At 38.7% G+C, this 26,656-nt stretch overlaps 2 protein-coding genes and 1 long non-coding RNA gene across 4 annotated transcripts in view; 1 reads left to right on the top strand and 2 right to left on the bottom strand.

Moving 5' to 3' along the window:
• Positions 1-2,880, bottom strand: part of rbbp6 (retinoblastoma binding protein 6) — a 17,873-nt gene extending 14,993 nt beyond the window's left edge. The window contains exons 1-3 of the mRNA XM_058048360.2: positions 2,361-2,880; positions 1,255-1,354; positions 1,078-1,126 (exon numbers count right to left, since the gene is read on the bottom strand). Of these exons, the coding sequence (XP_057904343.2) occupies positions 1,078-1,126; positions 1,255-1,354; positions 2,361-2,523 (312 nt within the window). The 5' untranslated portion in view covers positions 2,524-2,880. The remainder of the gene's footprint in view (positions 1-1,077; positions 1,127-1,254; positions 1,355-2,360) is intronic.
• On the top strand, positions 1,884-24,316 carry LOC131102805 (uncharacterized). Of its 2 annotated transcripts, XR_013629955.1 has the most exons (5): positions 1,884-1,958; positions 5,638-5,819; positions 8,023-8,136; positions 8,692-8,764; positions 22,835-24,316. It is a non-coding gene; the product is annotated as an uncharacterized LOC131102805 (long non-coding RNA). The 2 variants fall into 2 exon arrangements; XR_009119495.2 differs by lacking the exon at positions 22,835-24,316 and having other exon boundaries at positions 1,890-1,958; positions 8,023-9,070.
• cacng3b (calcium channel, voltage-dependent, gamma subunit 3b) overlaps positions 18,781-26,656 on the bottom strand; it is a 26,278-nt gene continuing 18,402 nt past the window's right edge. The window contains 3 exon segments of the mRNA XM_058048361.2: positions 18,781-19,998; positions 22,862-23,002; positions 24,720-24,803. Coding sequence (XP_057904344.1) covers positions 19,493-19,998; positions 22,862-23,002; positions 24,720-24,803 — 731 coding nt within the window. The 3' untranslated portion in view covers positions 18,781-19,492.

Raw genomic sequence — 26,656 nt, 5'->3', positions numbered from 1 at the left:
GATGCAGCAAAAAAAAAAAATGACAGGCCTGGCAGTTATCCACCTTTTTGTTTTGTTTGGTTTCACTTTTGTTTCACTTTAAAGGGGAACTGCACTTGTTTTGCCCCTCTTTCCCTTTTTTGTGCATTATAACACGGGAAAATTTGTTAATTTCAGCTAGCTTACAATGCTGTCATTGTGATACACCTATTTCGACTATGAAAAAAAAAAAAATTTGATATACTGTATATACTGTGATCATACATTAACACGTACAGTGATAAATAGTTGCAGTATCTTACTGTATTTTCATTATTTAAAACACTACTGAAACTTCTTTTTCCAGGCACATTGATACACACACTTATGCTACTTGGTGGCACGGCGGTCGAGTGGTTAGCGCGCAGACCTCACAGCTAGGAGGCAATGGTTCAATTCCACCCTCGGCCATCTCTATGTGGAGTTTTCATTCCAAAAACATGCTAGGTTAATTAGCGACTCCAAATTGTCCATAGGTATGAATGTGAGTGTGAATGGTTGTTTGTCTATATGTGCCCTGTGATTGGCTGGCCACCAGTCCGGGGTGTACCCCGCCTCTCGCCTGAAGACAGCACCCCCCGCGACCCATGTGAGGAAAAGCGGTAGAAAATGAATGAATGAATGAGTTCTCCCCTCCTATTTTGTGTGGAAGTGGTAACTTTTTGGCTTCTTATTTTGTCTTTCCCCACCCTCGGTCATATCTGTGTGGAGTTTGCATGTTCTCCCCGTGCATGCGTTGGTTTTCTCCGGGTACTACGGTTTCCTCCCACATTCCAAAAACATGCTAGGTTAATTAGCGACTCCAAAGTAGTGTTTTAAATCATCACAATACTGCGAGTATTACATCTTCTCACTGTACGTGTTAACGCATGATCACAGCGTGTATATCAAATGATGCAACATTTTATTCCATCGTCGCGTGCTACAGAAGGACAAGGAAACGTCAACAAAGAGAGCGCCTTGCCACTTTGCGCTGTGCTCTCACGGTTTTCGCTCTTTTGTACACAAAATCGTACTTGTGTTCAGTTTGGTGCTGCTGTGTGTGCTTTGGTTACGTACTGCTCTGCCGGCTCCAGGGGCGAGGTGGCTGTGGACATCTAATCGCTCGCTACAACATAAAAAAATACATACATGCTCAAAAATACGCACTTTTAACATTATTAATGCAAAACAGTACTACACTTGTCATCCGAATGATCATTTTATGCAAAAATCAAGCATCCTGTGGACACTTACATGTTGTGAGTCTTTTTGACTGGACCACTACGGACTCCGGGGACCCTCCTGACGATCACGGAGGAGCCTTTGGGGATGACGCCTCCCTCGTCTGTATATTCTGAAAAGCAAATTAGGAGTTACTTTTGTACTTAATGATACATTATGATTAGTATCATTCTATCCATTCTTATATATTGTGTTAGGGGGCCTATTTTTATAGTACAAGCGATTACTGTGTTTCGACTCGGGATGCAACAGTACACAATAAAATACTAGGAGTGCATCCTCTCGCTTTAATGTCCAATTTCTTCATATTTCAAGTATGAGACAGTCTGCTTATAAGCAGACAAAAACGAAAAGGGATTCGATGACGATAGCCAAGTGACGTCATCAGTCTGTGTCGGTAGTGTTAGAGGTGATTCAGACCCAGATCTCTGACTGCTAGGTGGCCGTCAAGGTGCGGTACACCTGTTTTTAAATACTTTATGAGTTCATAAGATTAAAATAGCTTGCTGCCATTGTTCAGTCGAAATGAGAGTAGAGGAAAATATAGGGGTGTTATTTCGTGTTTCATTCAGGTAAATTCTCGTCTTCATTACGGAAACGAATGGTTTCAGTCGCACGTGAGCCAAATTGTCCCTCAACCTAACTTGAGCACGGATCCGCCCACTCGCGCATCGACAAACGTGGACGTTTGGGGGGAGAATTGTCGATTAAAAAACGTGAGTTTTCGTCCCCGGTTTTCGAACTGTCGCAACCCACTGGCAAGTTAATGGTTAACTGAAAATTGATTTGCATACAGCGCTGACTCAATAGGCAAGGAAACGGGAACAGTTGAGCGAATTAGTCAAGAGTAGCCACAGACCATAAGATATCCCGAATTTACCACCATTATTATGTACCGCCATTATTATTATTATTATTATTATTATTATTATTATGTGTACAAGTTTATGAATGAGTTTGCGTCGTCATACAAAGGCGAACGTCATGACAAACTGACCGTTGTGTTATATTTTACGCCCAGTGACGCAACCTAACCTCGACCACGTGTTTGGTGCCCACACTCGAAGCTGTCAATCAGCCATTTAAGCACAAAGAATACACTTCCCCGAGTCCGTTACCTTCTTTTGTTTGCGCGTTGGTGATCTGCAGGTCGCACCCGGCTCTCAGCCTCTCTCTGCCCATGATCTGCTCCTTCAGGTCCGTCAGCGTGATGTGCGGCCCGTCGAACACCACCGTGTCGTAGCTGAGTTTGGAGGAGAATTTGTAATGTATATGAGTCATGATTGACACCCCGGCAACAAGCTAGCAAACAGGAAACCGCTGGCTTGCTAAGTTAGCCTAGCTAGCGTTAGCAGCCGCCGCTCGAGCGTCAACTTCGCTGGCTAACAAGTGTCTCACAAAGTCGATTTCAAGGCATGGCATCTCTTGAGGTCTTGCGGAACACCACCAGGGAAACAAGTCGTGTAAAATTAAGTCCCCCTCAGAGTCTAAATTGTACCCCCCATAGCGCTAAATGTGGCTTTTCGGAGCAAGCAAGGTGTTCGCTGACAGAAACCACCAGCTGTTTCGACGAGCAACGGCTAGTAGTCAGCAGCAATGAGCCGGTTGATGCTGCGTTCAGGTGATCCCCGAACACGTAGATATCCCAAACGTAACCTCCCTGATTCAAGACTTTAAAGACATAATCGCTTTAATCCTGTTATAATTTAAAAGCCCAAACCGAATCGTAAGTATATTTTACATTAGTTTTAGGGAAAAAAATACTACATGTTAGTTCGATGAAAGTTATGAGTCAAAACATCGGCATTAAACAATATAGTTTGTTTGTAAAAACAAAAGTAAATTCAGATTATTGTAGCTGTTTACTGTTTGTAAATACACAGCAATCGACTTTTAAAGTTCGGTGTATTTACAAACTTAATCGACTTCTATATATTCTGTTTAAAAAGCAATGCAGCGACACATTTCCCTAATTTTCGCGTGACAGTGAAGGCATCACCGTGGAGTTGCTGTCAATGAAATTCCCCTTTTTGCTCCACGACAAAACATGAGGAAAATAACGTTCGATGTCAGACAAAGTTTGATAAATTAAAACATTTTTTTAGTTAAAATTAAATATTAAACATTTTGTCATTATTAATGTAGTGAAAATTATATAAATTCCATTCAAAATCTATGGTTGCTTAGATGAATTAATGACGTAGGTTTGTTTTCATAACGTCATTGAACGTATAAATATACATTAATACTTTCCATGAGTTTAGTGACGTATTTGCTGCTCCTTAAATTATCCTCTAGAGGGAGACAAAGCTCTACTTATCATGTGCCAATGGTACTGCAGTGAGTGGAAGCTGGGGGCCATTTGTGGGCCCTTAGCCAAGACACAACATTACTTCCTTGATATTTTTCTGTCGTTCTAAAGCCTTGAACTGATATCAATTTTTAACATGAATATTAAACATCCCTGGGTTGAATAAAGGGGTTACGTCAATCAAAGACACTTCAACCCAATACAAAACCCCCAAAAAGTGCTTGCACAAATAGTTAAGACACTGTGGCATGCATTTGAAGGTCATGATGCTCAAATATGAGTATGCGATGTTAAGAATGACCGAGAATATCAATACAGGATGTGATCACGATGAAGACTGTCAGCATGAAGACAGCACTGACCATTTAATAGAGAGGGACGTTGCAGTTGAGAAAGTCCTTGTTATGAATAGCAATGACTGGTGGCTGACACCGTGCATAAAGAGAAAGGTCTGCATGGCTGCTTGCGTTTTGTTGCTATGATCTCATTACACTCCTGCAGATTGGGGGCGGGGGGGGGGTGCGTCATTTAGTGGTGATTTGGTGGTGTTGTGCTGGCCGGGATGTTTTTGGAGCTAGAAAACAACGGCGGCGGCGCATTCACAGTGTTGTAGTATATGTTGTACGTCAAATTGAAGGGGATTGAAAGGATAATTTTGGAAAGAAAATATATAAAAAACAAAATTGACATTGCTACATGTATTACAGTAATTCCTTATTCATAAATCAAATATTTAGTAGTTAAGACCATGGAAAACGGGTTTATTACCTTCTAAATGTGTTTTTTGACATTATTAGAGCCCTCTAAACATGAAATAGCAACCCTATAGTCACCTGTACACTCCTATTACCCAATACTTTAAACATTATTAGAGCCCTCTCGACATGAAATAACACCCCTATAGTCACCTTTACACTCCTATTACCCAATACTTTAATTAGAGCCCTCTAAACATTAAATAACACCCCTATAGTCACCTTTACACTTATATTATCCAATACTTTAAACATTATTAGAGCCCTCTAAACATTAAATAACACCCCTATAACCCAATACTTTAAACATTAGAGCCCTCTCGACATGAAATAACACCCCTATAGTCACCTTTACTCTCCTATTACCCAATACTTTAATTAGAGCCCTCTAAACATTAAATAACACCCCTATAGTCACCTTTACACTTCTATTACCCAATACTTTAAACATTATTAGAGCCCTCTAAACATTAAATAACACCCCTATAACCCAATACTTTAAACATTAGAGCCCTGTAGACATGAAATAACACCCCTATAGTTACCTGTGCACTCCTATTACCCAATACTTTAAACATTATTAGAGCCCTCTAGACATGAAATAACACCCCTATAGTCACCTGTACACTCCTATTACTCAATACTTTAAACATTATTAGAGCCCTCTAAACATTAAATAACACCCCTATAACCCAATACTTTAAACATTATTAGAGCCCTCTAGACATAAAATAACACCCCTATATTTGCCTGTACACTCTTATTACTCAATAAACATTATTAGAGCCCTCTAAACATGACATAACACCCCTATAGTCACCTGTACACTCCTATTACCCAATACAGTAATCATTATTAGAGCTCTCTAAACATTAAATAACACCCCTATAGTCACCACTCCGATTACCTAATACTTTAAAAATTATTAGAGCCCTCTAGACATGAAATAACACCCCTATAGTCACCTTTACACTCCTATTACCCAATACTTTAAACATTATTAGAGCCCTCTAAACATGACATAACACCCCTATAGTCACATTTAAACTCGTATTACCCAATATAGTAGACAAAATAAGTACAATTAAGACATTACAGGCATAAATAAGACTCATGCTGGTGTGTGTTGCTGTAAATGTGGGGAGCCGAGTGGGGGGGGGGGGCGGACAGGAAGTGTTCTATTTTTCTATAATCTGCTTTTTCACCTACATTGTATCATAAAGCTGAAATGTATAAAAACATATATAATATGTGAATATAAATGACTAAATATCAACAAGGCCCTCAGTGGAAAAAGTTCCTGACCCCGTTTTCTTCACCCCCCCACAGGAATGATGTCAGGCCGGACAAGCCTATCCAGAGCTAACCAGGGAATACCTTTCGGAATGACGGCGCGGTGATCCATTGAGCGATGCCCACACGCTCCAAGGCGGAGGAGATCTTCCACCTGCTTGGTCACACTCGGCTCCAAACGGAGAAGGAAGAGGATCAATCGGAAAGGAGAGAGCGAGGTTAGGATTTAGCACACAACTCTCTCTCTCTCTTTCTCTCTCTCTCTCTCTCTCTCTCTCTATCTGTTCCTTTCTCTCCTGGCCTGCTCTGCTCCGAGGAGGGATTTGCCCTATCTTGGCTGGCTTAGCACGTCATTGTGAAAGCAGTGGGAGGATGGAGAGATGCAGCGGGAGAAGGAGAAGGAGAAGGAGGAGGAGAGGATGAAGGAGAAACAGCTGCTGCTTTTAAACTGATGTTCTTATCGTCATGTGATACACCACATGACTCACAGTGTGTGTGTGTGTGTGTGTGTGTGTTGCATGCATATATCTTGTCACATTCTTTGGACATATGTTGGATATAGCATAGATGCTACAGCTACACAATCTAATCAAATATGGCCCTTTATAAAAGGGGAGGTGTCATAAAATACATTTTCTATGCCGCTTATCCTCACTAGGGTCGCATATATGCTGGAGCCTATCCCAGCTGTCGCCATAAAATACACTAAGCAAATCCTGACGCATTCAAAGACACTTTGAGTTTATATTGTTTTATTTTTCCTTATTATTTGTACTATATTTGGTAATATAGGCAAATATAGGGGTGTTATTTCATGTCTGGAGGGCTCTAACAATGTTTAAAAAAGTGTATTTCAAAAGTCATTGACAGGTTTTGTATGCTCTAACTAGCCAAATGTTTGTTTTATGAGCGAGGAATCCTACTTTGCAGAAATTCACTCATCACTGTTGGTTATGGAACCAATTAACTGTGATAAACGAGGGATTACTGTACAAAGCGTTCAGAAAGACGCATTCAAAGATGTCTATATTATGTCTTATTTTCTTTTATTATGTCGACTATATTGGACAATATGAGAGTAAATGCAAATATAGGGGTGTTACTTCATGTCTGTAGGGCTCTAACAATGTTAAAAAAGTGTACTTAGAAAGTCATTGACTTTCTATGTCATTAAGCAAATCCTGATGCATTCAAAGACACTCTGAGTTTATATTGTTTTATTTTTCCTTATTATTTGTACTATATTTGGTAATATAGGCAAATATAGGGGTGTTATTTCATGTCTGGAGGGCTCTAACAATGTTTAAAAAAGTGTATTTAGAAAGTCATTGACAGGTTTTGTATGCTTTACCTCGACAAATATTTGTTTTACGAGTGAGGAATCTGACTTCGCAGAAATTCACTCATAGTTGGTACATAATAAGAAAAAATAAGACATAATATAGACTCAATATGCGTCTTTCTGAACGCTTTGTACAGTAATCCCTTGTTTATCGCAGTTAATTGGTTCCATAACCAACCGTGATGAGTGAATTTCTGCGAAGTACAATTCCTCACTCATAAAACAAATATTTGGCAAGTTAGAGCACACAAAACCTGTCAATGACTTTCTAAATAATTTTTTTTTTAACATTGTTAGAGCCCTCCAAACATGAAATAACACCCCTATATTTGCCTTTAGTCTCATATGGTCCAATATAGTAGACACAAGAGAAAATAAGACATAATATAGACTCAAAATCTTTGAATGCGTCTTTCTGAACGCACAAAACCCGTCAATGAATTTCTAAACACACTTTTTTAAAAACATTGTTAGAGCCCTCTAGACATGAAATAACACCCCTATAGTTTCCTATATCACGAAACACCACTATATTTTCCGGTGTGGAACCAATTAGTCATGATGAACGAGGGTTATTACGAGGGACCCTCAAAATGGAAACGTTGACATTGATTGAAATGTAAAGTAATGTCTAATTGGGATGATTAATAAATAAAAATAATGCATATAGCTTATTTACAGGATCTTTGTTATGTTTTGTATTTGTTATTTATTGTCCATGTGAATGTAATTTATTTTGCAATTGCATGTAAACGGACGATTGTGTGTGTGTGTGGGGGGGGGGAGGTAGTATTCCATATGAAATATAGCCCCGGGTGCCCGGTATTTATTATTGTGCTTGTATTTTGCATTGGTGCAAAATCATATTGAATTGTTTGTAATGTAAATGCATTACTGTACATACTGTAAGTGTATCTACGTGTTCAATGACTCGAGAAAAAATGCCTTTAGGTTGCTACCCTTTGGTATATTAGTAAAAAAAAAAAAAATGAAGTGATGTGGGATCCATGCTGGGAAACACTGTGTGTGTTTTATGGGCTATTTGCATAAAAGGCCATTTTCTCTTATTGTGCCAACAGAGCTGAAGAAAGCAATTACTACCAGCGCCATGCTGCTCAATGGGAGCCTTCCAAATGTGGGGAAAGCAAAAAATCAACAAATGAACGAAAAGTGACATCAGCTCAGCAAAAAAGGTGAGAAACACGAAACACTCATACTCACATTTAAGGAAGTCAAAGGTAACAACAACAACAACAGTCGCCAAAAAAAAAAAAAAAAATGTCAGTAGTCCACCCCCGAGTGACGCAGAGTCTCCCCCATAATCCTGTCATCCACTCTAATCTCTATGACGACGACACGGTAGCTCCATATGAATGATGAATGATGATGAATATTCATCAGGTGTATCTGAGCGCCTCATTCAAAATCCTTCCTACTCACGACTCGGCTTGCTAGAAAATTGTGATAAGAAAAGCGCAGCAATGAAGTGCAAAAAAACACCCACAAAAATACATAAAAAAAAAATATGAAAAAGATTCACCAATATCGCAAAATACCTGTGTTGGAGTTGCTACTGTATGTATAGAATTCAAAGGGGCCGTATAGAAGCTTAATCGCACGCTTTAATGCTAAAATAACTTGGAGTCGGAGTATACACAAGCAGCAAAGTAAGCGTTTAATTGCATTGGTTTATTTCTGCATAAGCCTCGTTAGGCGGCTAAATATTCATGCACGCTTTTTGCCCTTAGAAGAAGAAGCAAGGTGTGCTTCATCATCAACGGGTGCTGACTTCAGATCTGTTGGAGCAAACTTCCAGAAACGGTAATTTCACACCTACAGGGTTCCAATCATTCATTCATTCATTGGGGTTGCTGGAGCCTATCCCAGGTGTCTTCAGTACACCCTGGACTGGTGGCCAGCCAATCACAGGGCACATATAGACAAACAACCATTCACACTCACATTCATACCTATGGACAATTTGGAGTCGCTAATTATTGTTATTATTGTTGTTGTTGTTATTATTATTATTATTATTATTAAGATTCAGGATTGAAATGAAAGCAGGGAGATACAGGAATCCCAAACTTTTAATCTAATTAATTCTCATACTTTTCATAACTGCATTAAAGAAATATAATAAAATAATTTAAAAAATAATATTAGCAAAAATGAATTTTTAAGATTATTTAAAAAAAATTATTATTTAAAAATAAGATTTGCAAAAAAGAATCATTTTTTAATTTGAGGTCATTAAAAATTTGATTCATTTTTGCAAATATTATTTTTAATTATTTAAAAAAATGTAATATTATTTTTAAATATTTGCAAAAATGAATCATTTTTAATGAGAAGTCATTAAATATGATTCATTTTTGCATGCAAAAATCATGCAATAAATATTTTACAATAAAATGATTTAAAAATATATTAGCAAAAATGAATCATATTTTTAATTATTTTTAAAATTTAATATTTAAAAATAATATTTGCAAAAATGAATCATTTTTGCAAATATTATTTTGTAATATTATTTTTAAAATTTTATATTATTTAAAAATAATATTATTTAAAAATAATATTTGCAAACATGAATCATATTTTTTCATTAAAAATTTCATTTCATTTGTCATTAAAAATATGATTCATTTTTGCAAATATTATTTTTTTTAATTATTGGCCCACCTGCAGTACCACCACGGCCCACACTTTGGGAATCACTGGTCTAGAGTGCTAAAATAATGCCCAAACTCGGGTCTCCTAGCTGTAAGGTCTGCGCGCTAACCATTCGGCTACCGTGCAACCCCGACAGAGTTCTAATCATGATTAAAAAAAAGGTATATTATAAAACTTTTCTATGCTCTAATTACTCATATTCAGTGTATTGATATTAAATGCTACTTTGTGAAAACAGGAAACAACAGCATGCGTCCAAAACACAGAATGAACCCACACCAGTTGCATTGAAAAGGTGTCTTGTTTATTTTCTATTCATCATACTGTATACAATATTCTTTCTCTCTAGATATAGGTCATCATATCTATATAATGTAAGTAAAAGTGTGCTTTTTATTCACAGCATTTGTCCGTGTCAGACGGCTGCTAGTTGGAGGTTTCCGTTATATAAAGTGTACAGAGTCAGGCCCACAGCCGTGTTTATGTGTGTGTGTGTGTGTGTGTGTGTGTGTGTGTGTGTGTCCGCCTGTTCTCAACCAAATTTAGTAGGGAAATTGTCGCTATGTCACTTTCGGAACGGGTTATTGTGTTGACGTTTTTTTTTTTTTTTAAGCGCAATCTGGCTTTAAAGCGTATTATTTTTGATATCGTATATTACGAAAAAATGTGTTTTCGTACAAATCCTACTCATTTCTGTTGAGAACAGGCTCGTCTGTGTATTCAAGCTGTGAAGGGAATACAGTCTGCTTGCCTGTGATTTCAACGACACGTGTGTGTGTGTGTGTGTGTGTGTGAATGCACATGTGTTTGTGTGTAGTGTAGCTCATGATGGGGCTCAGAGGTATAAGCAGGGGCGGAAAAACAAGTCATCACAGCACAAATTTGCATCACCGACACATTTTCTTCCCTCATACATCCTTGCTTAAACAATAAGTTAGTATGAATATAATAATGCATATAAAATAATGACTTCTGTATTGTTTGCATTGCAACCAGATGACGGTATTGTCAATGTAGCCTTACCAGAAGATGGCTTTTTTGTGTGTGTGTTACATAACAGTCTGAAAGAATCGTTCAAATTTGAAAACATCTGATTGCCATAATTCCCCGTAAACGCCTCGGTCAGGACGGATAAACTATTACCGTGGAAGTTTGGTACTTTGGAGTTGATTTGGAATCGTTCATCCGTGGTGGATCGAATGTTTAGAACCGCAGAAATGGTCTGCATGTAAACGACAGGGAGCACAGGGCTTGAGAGAGAAACTATTTCAAAATAAAACAAAATCATCAAAATTCTTGCATGTAGGATGTAAGAAAAAGCACCAAAAAAAAAAAAAAAAAAAAATTTCCAGCAGATATCTGCAGCTGTGTGTCGGACATCAGTTTATTCCGAAATTAACAACAGAGTTTTAATCTGAATTAAAAGTACTGAATTTGTTCCAAAGTCGCAAACAAAAAACAAACTCTGTACAAACACACACACAAAAACATTTTCAATAAAATCTGAATCAGATGAAAATTGGGGCAAAAAAATGAATCATACTAAAAATGAGGCTTACAAAAACGAAGCGTCATTATTCTAGACTCGACAGGGAGCACAGGGCTTGAGGGAGAAACTATTTCAAAATAAAACGCAATCGCTCTCAAATTCAAATTCACGCTTGTAGGATGTAAGAAAAAGCACCAAAAAAATAAAAATAAAAAATATATATTTTTTCCCAGCAGATATCTGCAGCTGTGTGTCAGTTTATTCCGATATTAACAATGGAGCTTTAATCTGAATTAGAAGTACCGAATTTGTTCCAAAGTCGCAACAAAAACCCAAACTCTGTACAAACACACACAAAAACATTTTCAACAAAATCAAATCAGATGAAAATTGGGGCAAAAAAATGAATCATACTAAAAATGGGGCTTACAAAAAACAACCGTTGTTATTCTAGATGGTGACGGAAAAAGAAAGCCTCCTGAACATCTGAATTAGAAGTACCGAATTAGTTCCAAAGTTGCAACAAAAACCCAAACTCTGTACAAAAACATTTTCAATAAAATCCGAATCTGATGAAAATTGGGGCAAAAAAAAAAAGAATCATACTAAAAATGGGGCTTACAAAAACCATTATTCCAGACTGTGATTAAAAAAAAAAAGGAAACCTTCAGATCATCAGGAGCATTCAAAATCTGGATGAAGATCCAACCAGCTGATGGCCATATTACATCATGAGCCACACACACACATACACACAAACACACATTCATGCACACGCATAATTAACCACACACACTCACTTCTGGGCAAGATTGTAAAGAAATGAGCAACAACAGTCTACAAGAGTGTGTGTGTCAGTGTGTGTGTGTGTGTTGATTCGAGACCGGCGGTCATTAGGGTACCCATAGATTATTTTCCGACGCCCCCGCCCCCCGTCCCCCTCTGCCAGTCCCAAAATCAATGACAGCATCAAACATAAAAGACAAACACATCATCAGTCAGACATCCCAACTCACCGCCTGTCAACGTTGTTAGTAGGAAACACGAGAAAAGAACCCGTTGTGTTAGCCGTGTAAAACTGACCCCCGTTCAAGTCCGACCGTTTAAGGTCACGGGGGCAAACGCAGAGGACGTCACACTGGAGAAAAAAAAAAAAAAAAAAAAAAAAAGCCCCTCGGCTGATCTGGGAGCTGTCTGAAGGCAGGACAAGGCAGGCACTCTGTGTACAGGTGAGGAGAGGCGAGCTGCACACACACACACATACAGTACACACACACACACACACACACACACACACACACACGAGTGGATATGAACACACACACAAACATGCAGGCACATAACTTGACCCACAAATCCTCCCTTACGCCTCTTTGAATGTGCGACATTAGAGCATTAGACAGGAAATAACACCCCTATAGTCACCTTAACGATGGTATTACCCAATATAGTCGAATTAGTAACAAAACGTAAGATATAATATCGACTCATACACTTGGTAGGAGTTCCTTGTTGTTTTTTTTTTTTTTACTTCCTGTAGTGGCTACTGTAGCATCAATGTAGCATTACCGGCACCAAGTGGCCAGTGTAGAATACTACATACACATGAATGTGTCTTCTGAATGCAATCCGTATTTTCTGGACTATAAGTCGCTTCGGATATAAGTCGCACAAGGCTAAAAATGCATCAAAAACATACATAAGTCGCACTGGAGTATAAGTCGCATTTTTTTGCGGGTAATTTATTTTATGACCAAAACAGACATTACGTCGTCTTGGAAGGAAAGTTCTAATAATAATAAAAGAATAGAGAACATGCTAATAAGTGTTAGCTATGCTAACACAATGTTTATTCAGCTACACAAAAAATAAACACAAAAGGTGTCTAATGTTTATGTAATGTAAACAGTTTTTTTTAATTTATAAGTCGCAGGAACAGCCAACCTATAAAAAAATGCGACTTATACTCCGGAAAATACGGTATATTTTACTTCAATTTGATTTTTTTTTTGCTTAATTTTGTCAAAAAAAAAAAAATTGCAAGGTGACGAGGGGTTACTGTATTGTTTTTGTAGCATGTCGACCGTCCCGCTAAGTGTATATTTTTTCCCGTAGTTTTTTTCATTTATAAGTCGCAGGAACAGCCAACCTATGAAGAAAAAAATGCGACTTATTGTCTGGAAAATATGGTATATTTTACTTCAATTTGACATTTTTTTTGCTTAATTTTGTCAAAAAAAAAAAAAATTGCAAGGTGACGAAGGATTACTGTATTGTTTTTGTAGCATGTCGACCGTCCCGCTAAGTGTATTTTTTTTAGTACTTTTTTTCATTTATAAGTCGCAGGAACAGCCAACCTATAAAAAAAAAAATGCGACTTATACTCCGGAAAATACGGTATATTTTACTTCAATTTGACATTTTTTTTGCTTAATTTTGTCAAAAAAAAAAAAAATTGCAAGGTGACGAAGGATTACTGTATTGTTTTTGTAGCATGTCGACCGTCCCGCTAAGTGGATTTTTTTTGTAGTTTTTTTCATTTATAAGTCGCAGGAACAGCCAACCTATAAAAAAAAATGCGACTTATACTCCGGAAAATACGGTATATTTTACTTCAATTTGACATTTTTTCGCAAAAAAAAATTGCAAGGTGACGAAGGATTACTGTATTGTTTTTGTAGCATGTCGACCGTCCCGCTAAGTGGATTAATACTCCCCTTCCTATCACAGAGGCTGCACATGGGAATCAAACAACAACCCCCCCGACAAAAGTAGAAAAGGAAAGTAGATTAATATACACACACGACTCCCAAAATCTGTCCCCCCTTCCCCTGTCCCCGCCCCCTAACTGTCTATAGATGAATAAATACGCGACAGAGGTCATCCTCGGCATAGTGGCACCTTTAGAATAGAATATATAGAATTACTAATAACACAGTTATTTGTTTATATCCAGTTCAATGCTGTGTAATGGATGAGTGGAAGATGTGTTGCGTTCAGGGTGCTGATTCACACCGAGTAAAAAAAGGAAGCGCAGGAATTAAGCAGACATTGAATACGTATGATTGGAGACACGGGTTAATAAATGACACCCCCCCCTTACGGACCCCCCCAATGTGGGCCCTAATGACCAGCTAGCTACATTGCTATACCAAGTCAAAGCAGACTGGAGGAATATTTTGAATTATTTGGCACTGAGCGCGATAAACATACGTGAGTAAGACTCGATCTATTCGGAAAAATCATCGAATCTATTTTCAAGTCGGAGAAAAAGGCTAACGGGGGGGGGGGGGGGGTGGCGAGCGAGGGTACCGATGTTAGCTCGTTAGCTATTCAAAAAACGCTTGTTCCCGTGCAAAATGTACTTTGCCTTGTCTTCCCGCCTTCACGCATCCCTCCCCTATCCACTTAACACCCTTTGAACAATGTCGGTGCAACGCCGAGCATAGAAAGCCCTTGTGTGCTCCGCTTCTTGAAAAATTAAAAGCCCTTTGCTTGAGAGAAAAGCACATTTTTTTTTTTTTGTGTTCCCTTTCACAGCCCGTGACAACTGCTGATGTTGTAAAATTAATATTTACAATATGAAGGACAGGCCGGTTTTGAGTCCATATCGAAGCGAGCTGGTCCCTTGAAGCTTCAATAATAATCATATTCATTGTGTCTTTTATTATGAAAGGTAACGACGGTTCTTTACTTTCATGGCTCTGTTGTCGTCTCTCTTGTGTGATGCGTTCAAGTGCCGCCTGGAGTTTTTCCATCTTTTTTTTTCTAAAACTGACTTAGACTTAGTCAACGCTTAGATGACGTAAGTACGTAAGTTAGGCCTTATATTGCGCTTTTGTTCCGAAATGTTCAACCACTCCTGTCCCTCATTTAGAGTAATATACAGTAATCCCTCGTTTACCGCTGTTAAAATGTGATAAGTGAATTTTAAGTAGGATTCCCGATTTATAAATGGAATATTTCTGTGGTTAGAGCAGAGAAAACCTGTTTTCCGATCCTGTAATCACAATTTTGTAACATAAGTAGAGCCCTCTAGACATGAAATAACACCCCTATAGTCACCCTTTACACTCATATTATCCAATATTGTAGTTTATTGTAGTTCATTTTGCCATTTTTATGTTTGAAATGCTTCATTTTTGTAAAAAAAAATGTGAAATATGCTTTTTTTTACTACTAAAAGGCTGTATTATCTATTTTTGACATTATTAGAGCCCTCTAGATATAAAATAACACCCCTATAGTCACCTTTACACTCATATTATCCGGTATTGTAGACAAAATCACAGAAAATAAGACATAAATAAGAGTTCTTCCTGTGTCTTATCAACAAAACATTACTGACACCTAGTGACCAGTGTAGAATACTACATATTATCATGTCTTTGAATTTTGTTATATTATCTATTGTAGTTCATTTAGCCATTTTTATACTTAAAGTTTCATTTAGGCAAAAAATATGTGAAATATACCTTCTTTGGACTACTAAAAAGCTGTATAATATTTCTTTTTAACATAATTAGAGACCTCTAGACATGAAATAACACCCCTATAGTCACCTTTACACTCATATTATCCAATATTGTAGACATAATCACAGAAAATAAGACATAAATAAGGCATAATATAGACCTACACATTGCCTTGTGTTTGTTTAACTTCCTGTGTCTCATCTACAAAACATTACTGACACCTAGTGACCAGTGTAGAATACTACATATTATCATGTCTTTGAATTTAATTCTATTATTTATTGTAGTTTATTTAGCCATTTTTATGCTAGAAATGCTTTGTTTCGGCAAAAAGTATGTTTTTTTTGACATTATTAGAGCCCTCTAGACATGAAATAACACCCCTATAGTCACCTTTACACTCATATTATCCAGTATTTTAGACATAATCACAGAAAATAAGGCTTTATATAGACCTACGCATTGCTTTGTGTTTTTTTAACTTGATTACAGTAACATTACTGACACCTAGTGACCAGTGTAGAATACTACATATTATCATGTCTTTGAATTTAATTCTATTATTTATTGTAGCTCATTTAGCCATTTTTATGCTAGAAATGCTTCATTTCGGCAAAACGTATGTGAAATATGCTTTCTAAACTGTTTTTTTTTGACATAATTAGAGCCCTCTAGACATGAAATAACACCCCTATAGTCACCTTTACACTCATATTATCCAATATTGTAGACATGATTTAGCTTGATTACAGTAACATTACTGACACCTAGTGACCAGTGTAGAATACTACATATTATCATGTCTTTGAATTTAATTCTATTATTTATTGTAGCTCATTTAGCCATTTTTATGCTAGAAATGCTTCATTTCGGCAAAAAGTATGTGAAATATGCTTTCTAAACTGTTTTTTTGACATTATTAGAGCCCTCTAGACATGAAATAACACCCCTATAGTCACCTTTACACTCATATTATCCAATATTGTACACATGATTTAACTTGATTACAGTAACATTACTGACACCTGGTGGCCAGTGTGGAATAACACAACATCTTTAAATGCGTCTTCTGAATGCCTTCAATTTGTATTTTACGTATTATCAATTTTTATGCATAAAAATGCTAAATTTAGGCAAAAGCCAGGTAACAATATTGGACTCATAAGAGACAGCGATGATTTAATAATTGATATTTTCGGCGAGGGATTACTGTATTAGAATAAACGTCTCCCGACTGTGGCGAGTCTGCGCTAGCATTTATTTTTTTTCCCCCCGCAATGAATCACGTCAAATCGTGCTTGGCAATCTGTGATCCGGTTAAAGTGAAAGGCTTAGCCGCTAACACTTGCGTGTTAATGCAGACGTTGTCGGCGACTTCCTGTGACGGCGTGACAGCAACAAGGCGTATCTTTACATGTACGTGAGGAAACAGACGTACGGAGACGAGGTCACAGATAGAAAGCGCGAGTACGGTTTGTGCACATGTATGCTCGATAAGAAGCAAATGGGGGGGGCGGGGGGGGGGGCGTGAGTGACAGTTCAATAGACGGAGCGCAAAGCTCTGAATAATGTATGGGACTCTCCTCTAGTCTGCTTTACATGGCGTGCCACATTCCGATTTGCACAAGAGAGACTTAAGACGCACAACTTTTTCCCGACTAATCGGAACAACATTCCACGGGAGGTAGCGGGGCAAGCGTTTCCGTTTTTGGGTTTGAATGTCGTTTATGGCTCCTCCGCGAGAAACCCATATTTCACAGCTAAGTGGTCTTCTTCTCTTCGCACGTTCCTCAAGCCCAACGCGGCGAGATGACACAGATGGAAGACAAAAGAGAGCGTGGAAAGTGGTGGCGTGCGGAGGGCGGAAGTGAGGGGAGTGAGTTCGTGAAGGCAGACGAACGTGAAGAAAATAAATCGAGAAAAGAAGAGGAAGTAGAAGGAAGCACCAATGAGCTACGTACAAAAAAACGACCATCTCGAGGAGATGGCACCTCCGGCAACACAAACAACTGACCAGAGATCAGCTACACAACAGGGTCTGACGCTGAGGATGCTTTCACTTTCAGTTCAGTGTGTCGTGACGAAGAAAGTAATGAAACATGAAGCATACAATATACGGTATATATAGTAAGGATCGACCGATATTTGCGCTCTTTACTTGAATCGGTATCGGCCGATACGCACGTGGGTTCGCCGATTTATATCCCAGCTCTACACCCTGTACAGGTGGCCAGCCAATCACAGGGCACATATAAGACAAACAACCATTCACACTCACATTCATACCTATGGACAATTTGGAATTTTTTTTGGAATGTGGGAGGAAACCGGAGTACCCGGAGAAAACCCACTCATGCAAACTCCACACAGAGATAACCGAAGGTGGAATCGAACTCAGGTCTCCTAATTGTGAGGCCTACACGTTAACGTTTATGACCTTCTAAATAGACTTTTTAACATTAGAGCCCTCTAGACATGAAATAGCATCCCTATAGTCACCTTTGCACTCCTATGACCAAATATAGTAACATTACAGAGAAAACCTGAAAAAAAAATCGGTCTACTTTAAAAAAAATCAGTCGATCCCTAATATATATACATATATATATATATATATAGCATATATATATATATACAGTACAGTACATACAGTAGATGTGCCACAAAAAAATCGGTATCGGCCCGAAAAAAAATCGGTCTACTTAAAAAAAAAAAATCAGTCGATCGGTCTACTTAAAAAAAAAAACGGTCGATCCCTTATATATTATATATACATAGTATTTATATACAGTACATACATACAGTAGATGTGCCACAAAAAAATCGGTAAAGGCCCGGAAAAAAAATGGGTCAACTAAAAAAAAAAAAAAAAAAATCAGTCGATCGGTCTACTTAGAAAAAAAATCGGTCGAACCCTTATATATTATATATATATAGTATATATATATATATATATATACAGTACATACATACAGTAGACATGCCACAAAAATCGGTATCGGCCCGAAAAAAAAAATCGGTCTACTTAAAAAAAAAAAAAAATCAGTCGATTGGTTTACTTTAAAAAAAAAAAATTGATTGATCCCTAATATATATATATATTATATATATATATAGTATATATACACAGTACATACATACAGTAGACGTGCCACAAAAAAATTAGTATCGAAACGGGAAAAAAAATCGGTCTACTAAAAAAAAAAAAAATCGGTCGATCCCTAATATATATTATTTATATATATATATATATATATATATATATAGTATTATATTCTATACTATTATATTATATATTATACAGTACATACATACAGTAGACGTGCCACACAACCTGAACTGAAAATGATCAGCATCCCCGCCATTCCCGACCTTGCCGCTACCCAGGAAGGACGCAGCAGAGGTCCGAAAGGTTATTTATCTCCGCCCCTCCCGCTCGCTTCCTTGGGTTCAACGTCCATTAACCTTCTAGGCCAATCTGCCCCGAAGAGCAAACCACCAAAGAAGTCACTTTGGGTCAGTCCCATTAAAAAAAAAAAAAAAAGAAAAAAAGAAAAGAAAAGGCAAAAGGCCAATTTAAGAAAAGAATGGTGAATCGTAATGAGAAGAATCGAATGTGCCGACTAGAGAAACATGAGCTTCGGCGGAGATGTGAACGAGTTCTCCATCCAAACGGCTCGTGCTACACACATTGAAATGCTCACCGGGGCTCAGGATTCACAGTTCAAAAGGCTAAAAGTTCACAGTTCACAGTCAAGGTATTTCGGAACACCCCCCCCCCAGCACCCCCGCCCCCACCACCCCCCCCAGCCCCGATTTACACTCCCTCTTAACCCTGTGTCCCCTACTTTAGCTTGCACTACTTGTCTTTGCTACTCTGATTAGGTGATATCTGCAGGCGGGCACCTCTCAGACGGGCGTGGTCCTGCGGTTCGGGTCCTTGCTGTAGTCTTTAGTGAGCGTGCTGCTCTGGAGGAACTCCCTCTCAGAGTTGAGCAGCCCGCCAAGGCCGGATTTGGTGGCGGCGTTGCCCGCCTCGCGGGGGTTCAGCGTGTACATGGGCATCTCCGAGGCGCCGGGCCCTGTGTAGCCGACCTTGCCCAGCGGTGAGGTGTCGCGGCTGGGGACCTCCGACGAACGAACGCTGGAGCGGCGCCGGAAGCGGTAACGGTAGGAGGGGATGCGACTGAAGGCCGACTTCTTGATGAGCTCCGTGCGGGACTTGGCCCGCTGCTTGCGGTGCTTCTCGATGAACATGTGCACCGCCAGCACGCCCACCATTTCCGCCATGATGAAGGACAGGGCGCCGAAGTAGAAGGACCAGCCGTAGGAGTAGGACTTCTTGCTGTCGCTCTGACCCGGGTCGCCTGAATTGGCCGAAATGTACACGATAATTCCGATGATGTTACTGAGGCCTGCAGGGAAAGAGGGAATAACAGTTAGACGAGAAGACGTCACATGCTAATTCAGTGATTGATTATCTTTAGCTAGAAGGAGGTTGAGTTGGAACCAGATTTTTGGAGTGAATAAAAGTAGTAGTACAGTAGTGGATAACATACTGTCCCAATGCTAACATATGTTTTCTCCGCTTATGGCCACTTTAATAGGTAATACAAGTGACATAGGGGTGTTATTTAATGTCTAGAGGGCTCTAATAATGCCAAAAACATATTTAGTAGGTGGAAAAACACATTTTATGCTCTAACTTAAGAATATTAATTCATTCATTATAATTATTATCATTTAATTTAGTTATGAATTATAATTCTAAAATTATTAATTAATTAATAATATTCATTATTATTATTATTATTATTATTAAGATTCAGGATTGAAATGAAAGCATAGAGATGAAGGAAGCCCAAACTTTTAATCTAATTAATTCTCATGCTTTTCATAACTGATAATAACTAATAATATTCATTCATTCATAATAATAATAATTATTATTTAGTTATTAATTATAATTCATTAATTAATTAATGATATTCATTATTATTATTATTATTATTAAGATTCAGGATTGAGATAAAGCAGGGAGATAAAGAAAACCCAAACTTTTAATCTAATTAATTCTCATACTTTTCATAACTGCATTCAATATTTTTTTTATCATGTAATAAATATTGTACAATAAAATATTTTTTAAAAATAATATTTGCATAAATTATTAATATTTTTAATAACCTCTCATGGACCACCTGCAGTACCACCACGGCCCACCAGGCGACCGCGGCCCACACTTTGGGGATCACTGGTCTAGAGGGCTGTAATAATGCCCAAAAACATATTTAGTAGGTGAAAAAAAAACACTTTTTATACTCTAACTTGATAATAACAACTTTAAAAATATTGTATAAGCAGAAATTCACTTATCACTGTCGGTCTGGAACCAATCAGGTGTGATAAACGAGGGATGATTTCACTAAGAAGCTTGATTTGACGTTTACAACTTAACACAGCATACGTATGCTTTTTGAGACCTAAGATATGGTCATCTGAAGTAATCTACAAGATATATATATATATATATATATATATATATATATATATATAAGTTATATATATATATAAGACAGGATGAAACATGGGGTGCAAATACGAAAGGTCAGGGGAGTCCAAACGGGCAATTTAATGAATTAAAGATGACTGTATGCTCAGCTGTGTGAAGAAATGTTAGCTTAGTGTTATAGTTGACAGAGAAAAATGCTGTAATATACAATACTCATAATATTTTATTAATAACATTTTATTTATTATTAAAATACGTCAAGGGCCAATAAAATCAATTAAACGAAAATGGTCTCCGAGCTACGCTTTGGACAAAAGTAAACATGGAGGTGTGATGGATGGGCAAGTCTACAGACGCTTGGAGTGGGAGAACTGGAACCTCGTCAACACACAAACACACACTCGCGTTCTACACACAGCCGGTCTCTCCTATTCCATATCATTAGTCCAGAATCCAGTGCTCATGCAGTGTGGTGGAACGTACAGAATGGGGACAATTATCCGTCTGTAATTAACCACAATCAGCCTCACACTTTTGTGGTAAATAATTACCAATTTGGCCTCAAGAATTTACTACAAAACCCCAGTGGGGCCCTCCACATCCCACTGAACAGCAATTACAGGCCTTTGTGTGTGTCGGGGGCAAGAGCAGATGTGTGTGTGTGTGTGTTTATGAGATATCCTATGTGTCTACAGCCAGCGGCGGATGATGTGTGACTTCCACGGACCTTCTCCTCTGTGAGCTTTCAATGCCTAATGTGATCCTTTAACACAAATAAAGTAAATGATAAGCACTGGACCTAAGCTAAGTGGCGGCACGGTGACACACACACACACACACACACACACACACACACAATGTTGGATGTGGAGATCAGAAGGGGGCTGTGTTGTTATGGAGACGAGTACCGGTCAATATTCGCTGTTCCGTGGTTATGGTAATGGTTTAATTTCATTTTGAACATGCATCGGATTACAATTGAATGCATCCCAGGTCACAGTTCCACATGTCCAAAAGGAGTAGGAAGAAGCAAAGCTTATTAAATCCTACCCCTCCATCTGGTACTTTTATAATCAGTAACTGTTACATTTGTTCACTTCCTGCTTTCCTAATTTAATAATTTTAATTTAATTTATTTTATTACATTTTAATTTTTAATAATACAATATAATATAATAAATAAAATAAATAATATAATATATATAATTTTAAATTTTTTTATTAATTTATTTTTTTAATTTTTAATTTTTTTTATTTTTTGTGACTTACCGAAGTACGTGGTGATATGACCATACAATGACATAATGGGTACCATAGTAAGTGTCAATATAGTGATATATATAGCACATCATGACTGGGGGGAGGGTGCTGGAGCCTATCCCAGCTGTCTTTGGGTGAGAGGCGACAGGGTACACCCTGTATTGGTGGCCAGCCAATCACAGGGCACATATAGACAAACAACCATTCACACTCACATTCATACCTATGGACAATTTGGAGTCGCTAATTAACCTAGCATGTTTTTTTTGGAATGTGGGAGGAAACCGGAGTACCCGGAGAAAACCCACGCATGAACAGGGAGAACATGCAAACTCCACACAGAGATGGCCGAGGGTGGGGAAAGAAGCCAAAAATAAGAAGCCAAAAAGTTACCACTTCCACACAAAATAGGAGTAGAACTCATTCATTCATTTCAGTGTGTGGCCCCTGGACGAGATCTACTTCCTGCCCCCTTTTAGGCGACCCCATACACGGTGCAGACTGACCTGCCGAGACGAAGAAGATTCCTGCGCTGAGGATGACGTTGTGTCGGCTGCGGTAAAACTCACTGGCGGCTACACAGAGTCCACCCAAGAACAGCAGACCCACACTCATGATGGGGAAGATACTGGAGGCACGCACCGCACCTGATGGGGTAAGAAAAAAACAAAACAACATATTTCATTGCTTTATGAAATATGGCAGTCACACAACACAGGCGAACCATCATAGCTGTAAAATTCCTTCAGTTTTCAATGAAATCCGAAGTCCGATATGAGCAGGTGGACCGCATGGTTGGTTGACTCGGAATCCACGACACGTTAAAGCAATAGAAAGGGGAGACATGGACGAAAACCAAAACAGATGGAGAGTCTTGTCGTCACATATGCAAGCTAAATAGCGACGCTGCAGCACGAGAGAACATTTGTCAGGACCCCCATATGTGCACTCGGCGTGACGGCATATTGAAGGTTCTCTGTAAACAGCAACAGTCGTAGCGGACCAAGCCATAAAATGTATCCAAAAAATAAACATAATATCATAAAAAATATTTTTATCGGCTTCGAGAAAGATGACCGGCGTTATTGGAATTGCGGCGATCAACATTGTATAGCGACTAAACATTACAGGGTCCGCCCCCGTGGCCCACACCCCCTGGGCTGAATGAAATACCTAGGTCACTAGGTCCTGGCTCCCCATTGGCCGGCTGGCTCTGGGCTTGTATTCTAATTGGCCGCCTCTAGGAATGTTGCTCTGTGTTCAGTGGAGCAAAGAAAAAGAGGCTCCCATCTTTTCCCTGTTGCTGTTACTGTCATTTTTCTGCATCCATGTTTCCTCTGTGTTTACAATTGAAGGGGGGGGGGTACTACATTTATATTTGCTGTTCTAATACTTTTATGGATGTATGTGGTAATAACAGGGTAGTTTCTCATTGATAAAACGACACTCCCTGTTTAAATCACCTGCTCTCCCAAAAAGTTGAGAAGACGATATTCATCCAGAAGAGACTTTTTCCTCTTGCCTTCAATTCACTTATGCCACTTATGCAATGCTAGCTGTTCACCCTCTCTCTCTCTCATCAACACATTATGACGGGACTCTGTCATTGTAACAACGCTTCTAAAGACACCTCATATGAAGGTGGTCTGCTGGAGAATAAGAAGATGTAGCGTTGGCAACTGAGGGCTGTTCACCCTCTCTCTCATCAACACATTATGACTGGACTCTGAACAGTAGGCGGCGGTATGCATTGTAACGACGCTTCCAAAGACCCCCTCATATGCAGGTGGTCTACCGGAGAATAAGAAGACGTAGCAGGAGGGATCCGCGTTGGCAACTGAGCGACTTGGTTGCCATATTTAGTTCGTATTTTCCCCGGTTTTCTGTACAGTACAGAAATGAATAAAAAATAAATTAATAAAAATCAAAACATTATAAAAAACAATTATAATAATAATTAATAAAAATATAAATAATAAAAATATAAATAATATATATTTATATAAAAAATATATAATAAAAAATATAAAAATATATAATAAAAAATATATAAATAAAAACAAATAAAATATAATAAATATAAGTAATAAATAAATAAATAATAAAAATAATAAAAATAATAAAAATAATAATACAAATAATTATAAATTATTATTATAGTTAAAAAACAAATCTGTCCCTGCATTGCACCGTCACGTCGGGGTCTCATTCAGAACGAGACGGGAGTGAGTGGAATCAACGCTTTACTCTCCACTGACCCAAACGACAAACGAAAACAGAAGTGAAACCCCCCCCCCCCCCCCCACCAAGTCGGACTTCCTTCCACATCCCCAAATGTTGTGGTGTGTGCATTCATAAACGTACGCAGGAGGTATTCAGCAGCATCCGCCTCGTAGTCAGCATCCTCCGGAAAGTGATCGATCTTCTTACACACACCTCGGAATGTTCCTGCGGAAGGGAAGAACAGGAGCGTCGGTTGAAATAGCATTTGTTTAACTCGCCCATTAAAATGTATGTAAAACACAGCCATTGATTTGCACGGGGAAACATCGTGTTCAGCATCGCTATTCCTCTAGCCAATTACATACCCGCTAGTGCTGAAAATTCACAAATATTAGACATCGCCGGTAATGGATATAAAGAGAAAACATTTTATTACTGTGGGGTAGAAACATAAGTACGGGAAGCGGTATATCAATAATCTGTCACACACACATAAACACATATACACACACCTGAACAAGCATCAGAGGTAGATAAAAGAAGTAAGCTTCTTCACAGCTTATTAAATCCTACCCCTCCATCTGGTACTTTTACAATCAGTAACTGTTACATTTGTTCACTTCCTGCTTTCCTAATATAATTATGATTTATTTTAATTTTATTTAATTTAAAAAAAACTAAATTTAATGATTGAATTTCATTTGAACATGCATCAGATTACAATTGAGTGCCATCCCATAATCAGTTCCCAGTTCCACATGTCCAAAAAGGAGTAGGAAGAAGCAAAGCTTATTAAATCCTACCCCTCCATCTGGTACTTTTACAATCAGTAACTGTTACATTTGTTCACTTCCTGCTTTCATAACATAATTGTAATTTATTTTAAATTTATAAAATTTTATTTTTTTAAATAATAATATATATAATTTAATTAATTAATTAATGTATTTTTTTTATTTACATTTTTTGTCACGTACCGAAGTACGAGGTGATATGACCATACAATGACATAATGGGTACCATAGTAAGTGTCAATATAGTGATATATGTAGCACATCATGACTGGGGGGGGGGGGGGGCTGTCACACACACACACACACACACACACACACACCTGAACAAGCATCAGAGGTAGAAGATAAAAGAAATAAGGAAGAAAAGAAAGAGATGACAGATGATGCAGGACAGGTAACCTTCAGGCTATTTGTGGGAAACACTAATGAAAAGTCTTATCACACACACACACACACACGCGCCACACACACACACACACACACATGCGCCCATACATGCACAATTTCACCGGCAATCCAAACACACACAAACACACACAGACACACACACACGCGGCGTCCATGTTAAGGGACTCCGACCAAGCTCATTAGACTGATACATGAACACTATCAATCATGCATGTAAGTGAAAGCCTCTGGATTATTTATAGTGTGTGTGTATCCGTGTTTGTGTTTGTGTGTGAGGGAAGGAGGGGGTGGGGGGGGGGGGGGGGGGTTGTGTGTTTGCGTTCTATCGACTAGGCTGCGGCTCCTGCGGCTCCTACGGCTCCAACGAGCACACCGTGTGTCAGCCAGAGAGTGACTCATCCTCCTTTGTGGAAGTCCGCGCATACGCATCCCATCGGCCAGCCAGCCTCGCCGCCGCCGCCGCCGTTGTCGTACAGGTGGGGGATGTGTGCGCCCGTGCACGCGCGCACGCCGCATGTGGCTTAATTCCTTCCCATCATCCTGTCCCATTCACACATGGTCAACGCCACAGGGGGATAAAAGGAGGGGGGGGCGGCGATGGGAAAGGGGGGAGGTGATGGTTTGGGGGTGAGATGAAGGAGGATGGAGAACGAGAGCGAGGAAGTGCTTGTGAAAGAGGTTTGGCGATAAAACGGCAGTCGAAATGGCAGGAAATGTGCTGCCGATGTGCTGATTTGCATATGAAGAGTTCCTCGCACCAACTTCACTTCCTCATTCCAGAACACTCCTGACACGTGGCGCCGCATTTCAGATCTTTCAGGTTTGGAAATCGATAAATACGGATCTTTTAAATGAATGCAAGGCTATTTTATCATA

The sequence above is a fragment of the Doryrhamphus excisus genome, linkage group LG16 (assembly GCF_037039965.1).
Source record: "Doryrhamphus excisus strain RoL-2023G ecotype Guam linkage group LG16, RoL_Dexc_Guam_v1.1, whole genome shotgun sequence".
Taxonomy (NCBI): Eukaryota; Metazoa; Chordata; class Actinopteri; order Syngnathiformes; family Syngnathidae; genus Doryrhamphus; species Doryrhamphus excisus.
The sequence above is the reverse complement of the archived record's forward strand: the minus strand, read 5'-3'. Positions and strand labels throughout refer to the sequence as shown.